Genomic DNA, 11,969 nt, shown 5'->3' with positions numbered 1-11,969 from the left:
AAAAAGATGTAGCAAAGGCCACTTGTCAAAGTTGTTTGGAAACAGCATGGTCTAACAGCTTTATTAGTGTTCCATTCTTTTTTCTTTAAAAGTTCAAAAATCGTAATGAAGGGCCCAAGCCAGTGTGCTCTTGATTCACAGTAAAGGCAATGAGACTAGAGGGCCCAGAAAGCAAGCATTTCAGTTCACATCTTGAGGAAAAAGGTGGATAAATATTTGAACTATGAATCCAGACTTTTCCAATCCTGACTTGACTGTTCCCCCAAGATGAGAAACTGCTTCCCTCTAGCAACATTTCCATCTTAATCTTTCACTGTTTATAGGATCTCCATAGGTTGAGTCTACAGTCCATGCTTTTTCAAATTGCAATGACTAATTATTTCTAACAAGGAAGGAAGCCAGCCAGTCACTTATGTAACAATATATAGTTGGGCTAATAGAAGCAGAATTGCTATAGTTACACATTATTCATTGGCCTATGTTTTTGCAGACTAAATATACAAGATCTAAGAGAACGATGTTTTAAGGGCATATACAGGTCTGTCGCATCTTACGCGCATTTAATATGTGCGATTTCAGCTTTACGCGGTCGGCAAAAACAAAACAAAAAAAAGAGAAAAATAACAATTTTAATACTGTACCTGTAGTGCGGGCGATTCCGCCCGCCATTCAACTCAATGTAATTTTGACTATACGCGGTTTTCGCATTACGCGCCAACTGCGAAACGGAACCCCCACGTAAGATGAGATTCGCCTGTACAAACTTTTTAATGCCCAAAATTTAAATCCAAATTAAAAAAAAAAAAAAAAATCTGTAAATCAGTATAGAGTGAAGTCCAAATGGGCTCAGCTATCAACCTGTGGTATAGACGCAGAACCGTACAATAATGGGCATAATCTAGATACCTATACAACAGCATAACTGCACAGATGCCAACTCACAGACACCAACTCACTTCCTGGCACTGTTCATTTCCAATACTGCTGCCACTCCACTGAAAGAATGTCAGAAGAGAATACCAGTAGCATCCTGCGTGGAAGCTCCTAATGAACTATGACCAGATGTGATGAAATATGAAAATGAGATGAGTATACACCAGATCTTCCTCTGAACAGGGGATCTTTGTGATTAGATGTTATCAGTCCACTGCAGCCTCCCCCTTCCTCCCCACCCCCCCATCAATGCAAGACAAACTCCATTTACTAATACTTCCTTTTGCAGAGTTCAAAGAGTTTAGCTGCTGTGCAGCACTGAATGTTTGAAGATGCTTGGCAGAGTGGGTTAGACACGCTAGCTTGGTCTCAAGACCTTAGACCAGAAATGAAGTGAATTTGGTGGTCTCAATGTACCTTCCGTACTAAAAAAAAAAAAGTTTATCACATCACTATCAGTCACATTTCAGCACAACTAGCATTATGTGCTCAAGACAATAGCAGAGGCTATATTGGAAAGGAAGTTTCCAAAAGGAAAGTTAAAAACAAAACAAAGAAAAGGGCTATTTTCAAAATGTAAAATAGAGTCTAAATTGTCCTGCAAGGAGGTTTTTCCTGTTCATTGAGAAAATTTTAGTTCAAAAGTCAATTTCATGTTTTCCAACACACATATTTAAGAGCATAGACTTCCTCAGTTTACCATTTGTTTTAGTTAATTTATATATAGAGGCTCAGAACCTCAAAATGTACGAGAGCAATTGGTAAAGATTTTACAAGGAGATCAGTCAAAATCCAGTTCTGCTTTCATAATTGGAGGTTCCTTGCTCCAGGTCCACTGAAGTAACCAGTCACTCTAATTATGTTACACTACAGGCCACTCAGCACTTAGAATTTGTCTTATTTTATAATTGTAAAGCACCATGAAAACCTATGCCGCAGGATCACAAATAAGGAACATTACTAAAAATTAAATTAAACAAGTTTCCAGAGAACCAGCTGCCTCAGCTGTACTTGCCTAGCATCTGTTCAGAAACCAATATGGATATTCAGAAGCTACACTGCACAGTTGAAGTGTTTTACAAACCACATCCAGTTATAATACTCCGAAGGTATGTGACAGGACAAGAGCCCCCGTAAGTGCATTGTACAGTTCCCCTTGATCAGAGGCAAGATTTCTGAGCTAATAATAAGAACTAATCACAGAGAGCTCTAAGCCTTTCACTTGGCCAAGTCACAAAACTAAACGAGGCTGAAAACAAAAGTTTTAAGAGCAACTCATTAAGCGGCAGAGACCAGCTACAACAAAGGATCCACTTTTCATGACTATCAAGTCAGTCCCACCATTCATACACGCATCAAAAAGTGAAGCAGTGACAAGCTTATTATGCAAATATTGCATGAGCCAGGCAGAGAAAGAAGCCACAGGCTCTGGCCACACTGACATTTGTATGTTTACTACAGCATTCAGGTTTTAGAAGGACGTTCTTCATGCTATTTAACAGCAGATAATCTCCGAGACCATCCGCATCCCAGCTCCAGGCATACCCAGTGAGCACCTCCTGCTCTGTAAGAGAGTAACCAGACTGACTGAAGAAAAAAGACACAGACCCAAGCAATCTTAAAAATGGTCTCTAAGGGCTAAGAGGCCCAGGGTACCAAAGCAACGCTGCATTCTTGTTCGGCTGTAAGAGGTACCATTACTGATACTAGAGATGCCTGAACTTGGAGACTGTCCGTCCCACCCCCTTCTCCCTTCCACAATGGAGCTTAAAAAGCACTTTCTTTGGCTAAATCACAAGCACCTGCAGTCATCTCCAGCCTTATACAGAACCAGCCAACGCATTCCCATTCCACTCCTGTAGTACAACTGCTATAAAGGGTGGCATAGACACGACATCAAGGCTCATCTGTGTGCTGGTACAGAGCCCCGCACAGAAGCCGGGGGTGGGGGGGAGAGAAGGGCTTAAGTCTCCCCCTGTTCTAGGGTTGCTGGGTATTAGTTCAGCCTTGAGAGCTACTCTAACTTGTACCCACCCATCCACGACTCCTAAGGGCCTTGAGGCAACCAGGAAATAAATACTTAGGACAAAGGAACCCCTCAGCCACAGCCTCTCCCCCATCCCCAATGCACTCCTTGTTAAGGCTCCTGTTTGGGGGCCTTATATCTGCTCTGCAGCATAGCTGGCACCATGGGGCTGTAGGGCACTGATTAATTGAGCCTTGAGGGACAAGGTGGCAGAGAAAGATGGGTCCTGGAAGAGAGCAAAGGGCTGAACAGTGCGGTGCTGCCCCCGTCACAGAAAATCTGAACAAAGGCCGTCACCTAAATTTTCCACAAAAAAATATTTTTGTCAGAAGTTTCAATATAGAAGTGCTCTGTCTGAAAACCAAGATACTTCAATTTGGAAGTGCTGCTGCGGTAACTGATGGGAGCTGTCGTTTGGGTGACAAACTCCCATTCTCCTCTATAGGCCAGGCTCCCTGGTCAGACTTAGTCTCCCATGAAGCTAGAGAGCTGCCAAGTTGATTTCATGAGGGGGCCTCATGACCTCCAGTAACGAGACTGTTGGAGAGGCCTCTTGGCATTGCCCAGTGAAGTGAAAGACAGCATCTTTGGGCTACTCACTTCACTGGGCAATGCCAAGAGCTTTCCAGCAAGGGAAGCCATACCAAGAGAAACAAGGTGAACCATCTAGTTCATTATACTTTTCACTCTGATTCCAAATGGAAGACCAACGTCTAACTGCCAGGGAGCTGCACCCAAGCTTCCTCCCTGCCCAGGCGTGGTCCCACAACTTCCGAGAGTTACTGGGACTGAATGTATTAGGGGCAGTATGAGCTGGGTCTCCCTGAGGCAAGATTGTACTGACCAAGTCTCTCAAAGCTTTAAAGAAATCAAATCAGCTGCCAGCAAACTAGCAGGGACTTGGCCATTCAGGAGGGACAGGAAACATTTGGATGTTTATGTGGCAGTTCTTAGTACATGAACAAAGTGGGGTGCATTCCCAGACCTCCAGCATTTCAAATGGCACCTCCTCACATTAAGCAGTTTCTCCCACCTTCTGTGTCCCTGGATCCAGACGCTTCTAGGGTGCTATTGTAATTCCTCCCTTAACAGGAATACTTCCCTAAGTCAAGAGTGCTCTGGTTTTATTCATTTATTTTTGTAGTATAGCAGGCAAGAGACTGGTGAAGGCCAGCTCTGCTGTAAGCAATCCACAGATGGTTTCTCCCTTTCTGTCTCCCCTGGCATCTCCATCATAGATCTGATTGAATTAGGGCACCCTCTGGATTAACCAGCCATTTGTCAGGAGTTCACTTCTACCGGAAAGAAAACAGGAGGATTCTCTCTGAAGATGACTGGACATAACAGAAGTCTGGAGATACAAGAACTGGCTCATACTTGTACTGCTGTAACTGAGATTAAAGGTACTTAGTTGCACTACAGCCATGAGAAGGAGAACTGCACAGGAGAAATTGTTTCTATCTTCTCTGTATTTATAGATTCAGAACAAGTTGTTCTCGTCAAGAAATTATATAATGCTTTTCAAAGTCATTGAAACCTAAATCTTATTTAAAAGTTATTAGCTATGCAAAAGAGTAAAATAAGTAACTAGGTTCCAATATTTCAGCGCATACAAGATGAACAAGCAGAAAGCGATCAGGATCAAGTAACATGCACGTTTTTTGTTAGTGCTCCCCTCCTCCTCCCCCCACATAAAATAAAATAGATTTCTATTCAGCTTTGGGACACAAAACATTCCCTTTCACTAAGTTTTTCCATTAAACACACAAGTACACACAGCTTTTTGTTCTCTTTTTTAAATCCTCAGTTTCTCAAAATGGAGAACTCACAATATATGCTGGCCTACTGATAACAAGTATAGTCAGCTAGCTGACAATCAAATGTTGGACTCACAATTCTTTATATTTACTACAGAGGGCAATGGAGGGGGAGGGACAGCTTTTCTCAATGTATTCATTAACTCAAGGCCAAACAGCAAAACTTATCAATATATAAATATTTATAACACTTATGAACAATTAAAAACTTACTTTTCTATTTAAGACAATAAAAGCAAGTCCTGTGTCAAGCTACAAAGACCTGGTTTACCAAAGCAACATGTAGTTGCAATACCTTACATTGGGCCAATGGGTGGGTAGGATGAGAAAGGAGAAAGAGACCGGTACTAATTTAAGGAAAGATTCTAAAAAACTTTGTCCATGTGACCTAGTCCTTAGAGCCCTGCGTGGCTACAAAATTTGTATCCCTATCCAATCCACAAAAATGGACCGCGGATGTGGATATCCAGATTTGCAGGGATGTCCTACTGCCAGTAGCCAATCCACTGAAGTCAAGGAGCTACAAAGTAAGGACTATTGCTCCACATGCATAAGTATTGCATATCCTTGGCTTTCAAGAATCATACAGATCATCATCAGGCCCTTGCCACATTCAATTTTAGCCATTATAATTTTAAAGAAAATAAAAGATCACCCAGAAGGCCACTTTAATTTAGAAGGAAATCTAGTTATTATTTGGCTCCAAAAGGAATCTAAAAATATATATTCTAGTTTTAGTATTTTTCCTAGCACTTCTAAAAACCTCTATCCCATTAGAGGAGGTTAGACTAGATGACCCTTCTGGTCCCTTCTAACCCTATGATTAGCCAAAAGGTGAGGGGTTCTCTACACACTTTTTAGTAGTTTTGTTTTTATTCTGTTTAATAGTTTGTCATTGTAAATCCAGAGAGTAATTAAGAAGACCTTATTCTTGATTTCATGTTGTACAGTATTCACAGCCTCTTTGGTCTGATCTAACTAATGTAATTACAAAATCTGAATCAACATCTTGTTAATGTCTTGCTCGACTTCACTTTATTTTGCAGAATGTACTTCTGAAAAGCCTTCCTAGTTTAATATTCTTTACTATAACTGCCTCACACATGTGCATTATATTTTTATAAATACACAAGAAACAGACTGGACAAACATGACTGCTACTTCTGCTTCTTATACTAATTTTGATTGTAAGCGTTCAGGGCAGGGACTGCCTGTTACTCTGTATGGTGCCTAGCACAATAGGGCCCCATTTTTGGTTGGTCTTTAGGCACTAGCATAATAAACAAACATGATTAATAATAAATATATCAAAGGCATACTTAACTTTAATGCTGAACTGTAGGTAAAAGCATTTACAGTCCCTATTCTAAGATCATGGCCATGATGCAAAAAATCTGGTCTACACTGAGTTTCAGCCTCCAGTACAGCTGCAACAGTGCAGATCCCTAGCGTACACACAGTTTTACACTGGCGCAAGTTTACCCAGGGGTAAGGAGACACTGTTTATACTATGAGTTTGTACCAATGCACCAGATAGAGTCCCAGAATAGGCCAGGGCAAAGAAACAACAGGTTTTACAATCCTTTGTTCCCTACTAGAAATAGGATGTTTGGTAAACTGAACCTACAGTCATCGTGCATTATTATAACACTATGCTGTTTGAATTTAGTAGTCATAGGAATTTCCAGGCTAAACAATTGTTTAGGGTTAAGAGATATAGACTCTAGATAACTAAAATTAACACTTTTTGTTGAAAGGTCAAGTTTGACTGGCATTATATTCCAGAAGTACAGTTATTTAGGAATGCATACTATTATTTTTAAAAATAAAATAAATCAAATAAAAAAAATGAATAGGGACGTTCAGAGGAGAAAATATACATTTTCGTGAACAATGTTTAATTGCAAAACTATCGAGGTAGTTTGATCAAATTTAGCATTAGTTTTCCAATCTATGTAAGTAGAACATAGATGTGAGTATACGCTAAACTCTTAATTATGTCTAAAAATTAGTTGCACAATAATGGCCCAATCCAAAGCCCACTGAAGTCAATGAAAGTCTGCTTATTTACTTTATATCAGGCCATTATGGACTAAGTACTGCATTGTTTACTCAGGCTGAACTTCCACTGAACACTGAAGTTGTGTAAGTTAAATTTATTTTTCCAGCTATGTCATACACTTCCCACCCCACTGGGAAGAAAGATGAGTCAGTAATGAATGCAATAACTTTTACATAGGTAAATCTACAGCATTAACTGAAAACTAGAATAAAATAAATGCAATCCTAAATGTATCCAATTCAGTCATAGCAGTAAGGGGGGGAAAAGTTGCTCTAGTAGAGAAATGAGGTAAGCTAGAGAATTGATTTGCAAGGTTCAATGAAAAGCGTAAAGTATTGTTGCAACACTTGGCTAGAAGCCAGTAGGATCCATGCATGTTACAGCAATGTTGTGCTTGACCTACAGAATGAAAAAGAGGGTCAATTGCTACCTAATAAGCCCTTCCCCCAGTGGGCAACCAAAAAATGGGAGTTCCCATGTGCAGAGAGACCTTGTATCCTATTCTGTCAACCAGAAGAACCAACGAGAAATGTCTACCCAGGAAGAAGACAGAAGAGACAGGCAATACAAATAAAAATCTGTAAATAACTATATGAAATGCTGTAACTAAAAGGATGTTCAACCTGAGTATCCACAAAAAATGCATAAGTTAACTGATTTGCAGAGACTGCAACAGTGTAAAAATTGAGAAAAAACAACCTATTCCATTAAATAAAAAGGCACCCAAAACATCTTTATCCTCTGCATTGAGAAGCTCAAGAATATATATTTCTGAATTTAGATTGATCTAATAAGTCAATTAACAGCAGGAGTTACTCTCTGGTTTGTTCTGAGAAATGAACTATTGTTATTTTCAAGTCATGTGTTTTGTTTTGTTCTTTTAAGCTGAGAGGTACAGAGGATTCAATTAAGTTTGAGATATGCAAGAGGCAACTCCAAGTGTTAAGACCTCCAGACAGTAGGAGGGTTTTCACTAGCTTTAACCTACAGTTACAAAAGAACCATTAAAAAACACATTTAAAAACTAAGGAAGTCGACAGTCTACCTTTACACACACAGCTGTAGACACATCTACACTATAATGTTTGAATCGCATGCCTTCCAGTAAAACTACAATTCCTTTGTTTGCTCACAATTTGCTTCCATACCACTTTAAATTAGCTTACAAAGAACTGCAGCAGAATAGATGGAATGTGGAACATTTTGGCAACCAACTGGTTCTTTTTAAGATTTTTTTTTTTTAAAACAGCCACATTAGTTTGACTAAAATAGCCATATTCGAATAGATTTCAAAAAGAGGAACAGGCATTTGTGACTTCATCTTTTTTATTTCTACCCTTATGGTCGAACCCACAAACATACAAGTCGTGTGGAGGGGGGAGCGGAAATCTAACTGCCATTTACGGTCTCTCCTAGCCAAATCAGCTTCTCTGCTTTTCTCCCTGTTTGCAAAGCGCCCTCTGGAAAGCATCTGGACTTCTTTTATTAACCGTTGGGGGGGGGGGGGGGCGGTTTTTTTTCTCTGGCCCTGAATGTCTCGTTTTGGGGGAGGGGAGGGTGTGTGTGTGTGTGTGTGTGTATTTTTTAAAAGTCCTGGGGGTAGGAGAATAGAAAACCCACTAAAGGATTCGATTTCATATTAGTGCCAGGGAATTTGATGAAAGTCCTTTTAATTAGTGCCATGATACTCTCTTAAAGACCCAGATCCCAAACCGATCATCGTGAATATGAAACTAACCACACCTGAAGAAAGAGAGAGAGAGAAAAAAGGGGGGGGGGAGAAAGTAGCGCGGCTAATCCCGCTTGCTTCCGTGCCACAGAGTAAGATATTCATATTTCCCTGGGGGAGGGCGGGGGCGAGGAGGGACGTAAATAGATCTATAGCTATAGTTTGGGTTCTATTTCATGGAAAAGGAAAGATCTCCCTTCCCCCTCCCCCCTAGTCTGGAGGCACGTTTCCCCTACACGTTCCCCCCTTGTTGCTGTTCTTTCCTTGGACAGCAGGGTGAACACACACACAAAAGTTGTTGATTTCCCCCCTCCCTTTTTAATTACGAGAAATCTAATACAACAAAGTGACCTCTCCCCCATCCCCTCAATAAAACAGTCTTATGTCCAGCGGATCAATCCAACCACTAACCCCCAACTCCCACACGCAGGATGTCAGATCTCCAGCCAGAGACACACACACACACACACACACACACACACCGCCGTTGGAGGCTCCTAACCCACTCACACACAATGGTGCTGAATCCTTAGGAGTCGCTAGAAACAAAATAACTCACCCGGATCAAAATCAGGAACCACGGCTTGGTACTGGGCTCCAACTCTCATGCCTCCTCCTGCTGAGATGTCAAAGAGAGAGTCCGAGTTAGAAAGAACGTGCTTCATTGATTCGTGTGTGAGAGAGAGAGAGATTAATAAGAAAATCCCGGAGCGAGTTTGAGGCTCCCACTTCAGGGGACTTACCATGCTCTTCATCACTAGAGGAGCCAGAGCTGCCTTCCTCCCAGGAGTTGCTGCTGCTATTTCCATTGGGTGCTGCTGCTGCCGCCAAACTTTTATTATTCCCATTATTATTAGCACTGGCGGCAGCAGTGGCATTATTATTCCTGCCTCTTCTCTTCCCTGAGACCTCTGGGCCCTTCTCTATCATGGCTGGCATTTGGGGGTGAACCTGGCAGAGAGATCAGAGTTAACTTGGGGGGCTGGAGGGGAGGGGGTGGAGACAAGGGGCTGCTGGAGCCTGGGAGCAGCAGCGGCTGGCAAAGCCCCCGGCTGGGGGGGAGAGAGGCGGAGGCGCTTTCAGTGTGTGGCCGCTTTAAATCCCCTGCACGGCGAGGGCTAGAACTTTGAGGCTCATCCCAGCGCTGCACTTCCCTGCACTGGGACACTCCTCAACCTGCGCTGCTGCCTGCACGGCCCTGCCTCCCCCTCCGCTCCCGCGGCCTCCCATTGGAGGCCCCCACATTTTGGGAGGCAGGTGCCTTTGCCATTGGCCGCCCCACCCCGTCCATCAAGCCGGCCCGGCGCTTCCGTTTGTCAGGTTAGGTGGAGGCGTATCGCCCGCTGTACGTGGTTGGGTTTTGCAATCTCTACGCCCAGTGATACAGCCCCTTCCAAGGCTACATTGTATCGGGGAGGGAAGGGGGAGTTTCACGCCTTGGCCCCAGAGGCGCTTCCGAGACGCGGGGAGCTTTGGGGAGGGGCTCGAAGAGGGGGAGGGGGTCGGGCGGAGGGGCCCCAGCGAGGGGGCTCCAAACCGCCTGCTTTGAACTCATCAGCATCGGGCTGGGAACTATTTTCCTCCTAGCGGAAGGTTACGCGGAACACGCCGCTCAGTTTGAATGGAATCCCCATACAAAGAGAGAAACTAATTGCTACAAAGTGTCCCCGGGCCGGGGCCGGCCGCCGCGGGGGAAGGGGCGCGCTGGGACCGGGCGGCGGGGCGGCAGCCAGGCTGGCGAGACCTGCCCATGCTTTGGCCGGGCAGAGTCGCCCCTCCAGCGCCAAGAGGAGTTTGGCTGGGCGGGGAGGAAAAGTCCTTGCAATTGTTGGAGTTGGCCAGATTGCCCCCTCGGTGGCGCCGGGTGGGGAGGGAGAACAGGGCATTAGCCGAGGGGCAAAGCAGCAGCCGCCACCCCACCCACCTGAGCAGCAGGCGCCTGGCAAGGGGACAATGGGCAACAGAGTTTAATGAAACACAATAAAAGCTGGAGGGAGATTGCTGCTGGCCGACCGGCACTGAAGTCAGCAGGGTGCCACACAGGTGTAGGGATCAGCCCTTGCATAACTGATAGCAGGATCAGGCCCTTGAGGGCCCATCCTGCAGACTCTTGCCCACATGACAAGCTTTGTTCACAAGAGCTGTCCCAGAAAACTGCTCATGTGCACGTTTGCAGGGTCAGGTTCTTAGTCCCAGATCCTCAAAGGCACCAAATATCTTTAAGGATCTGGGCCTTACATCTTATAGAAATAAGGTCCTAGCCAGGAGGAGTTTGCAGTGTAAGTGTCTGACCTTGTAGAGCTTTCTCTTGTGACATCCACGGGCTCACTCACATGAAAACTGCTCTTCTAAGGATTCCCAGGTTGGGCCCTGACAGACATATGGCTCACAAACCATACATCACACTCCACATTTCTTCCACTTCCAACCTGCAAACAGCTACGTGGGCAGACACTTGTGCCTGTGCAGATTCAACAGCACGACTGGGGTTTTGAGCCCTAATCCTGCAAGGATCTCTGCTCAGGCAAAAATCTGAGCCCACAAAGACTCCCCTTTAGGGCTCTAGGGCTTCACATGGGTGCAGGAATCTATCCACATGGAGGGAGTTGCAGGATCAGGGACTTTTGTCTTCATACCCGTTTGTACAGTGCCTACCACAACGGGGTCTGATCCTAAACTGAGTGGTGCTACGGCATTATCAATGTCAAACAATAATAATAATAGCAACCACAGTTTGGTAGGGCAGGGGCTGTGAAAGGAGTGAGAGGACAAAACAAGGGGAGACAAAGAAGTGAAGCAGTAAGAGCACTTTTCCTATCTCCCCCGTTTCTACTGAATTGCTATCCCTGAATGACGTTTGTTCAGGGGAAAAAACACTTTTACTCTTACTTTGCGAAAAAAGTCGTGACTATCCCTGCCAAAGAGAGACAGTTGGAATGCACAAGCTGTAAAGGTGTATTTACTATTTGAACAGTACAGTAGCATGAGGTAAAGCAAAGTAAATCTAGGATGGCTTGTACATTCTATTATTAATTCAAATTACCTCCTGCAGCAGCTATTTTTTATTGGTCAGCAGCACAATTAAAGCTGCAATTTGACTAGCTGCAGCTATCTGAATTTCAGACAAACTGTCTCCAGTCACACCCCACCTCCTCCGCCCCTCATTTAAATGTGAGGGAACTTGAAACGGGAAGAGAGAAAGCCTGCTGATCGAGATATTGTGGGGGTTTTTAATATTTGGCTTATTTACTATTTTACTGATTATTCTGCCTTACACTGGGCAGGTCTACACTACACAGTTTTGCCAGGATAGCTATGTTGATTAGGAGTGTGAAAAGTTCTTCCCAAGTAAATTAAACTAAACCAAATTAAGGCCACCTCAGTTCTGAATGACAGCATCCA

The 11,969-nt window shown here is 43.7% G+C and overlaps 1 protein-coding gene across 1 annotated transcript in view; it reads right to left on the bottom strand.

Moving 5' to 3' along the window:
• RCOR1 (REST corepressor 1) overlaps positions 1–9,716 on the bottom strand; it is a 125,083-nt gene extending 115,367 nt beyond the window's left edge. Inside the window, exons 1-2 of the mRNA XM_024215188.3 lie at positions 9,311–9,716; positions 9,127–9,186 (exon numbers count right to left, since the gene is read on the bottom strand). Coding sequence (XP_024070956.2) covers positions 9,127–9,186; positions 9,311–9,506 — 256 coding nt within the window. The 5' untranslated portion in view covers positions 9,507–9,716. The remainder of the gene's footprint in view (positions 1–9,126; positions 9,187–9,310) is intronic.
• Between the last annotated feature and the right edge of the window lie 2,253 nt (positions 9,717–11,969).

This window comes from Terrapene carolina, unplaced genomic scaffold (assembly GCF_002925995.2).
Source record: "Terrapene carolina triunguis isolate 2854851 unplaced genomic scaffold, T_m_triunguis-2.0 Scaffold189, whole genome shotgun sequence".
NCBI classification, from domain to species: domain Eukaryota; kingdom Metazoa; phylum Chordata; order Testudines; family Emydidae; genus Terrapene; species Terrapene triunguis.
The sequence above is the reverse complement of the archived record's forward strand: the minus strand, read 5'-3'. Positions and strand labels throughout refer to the sequence as shown.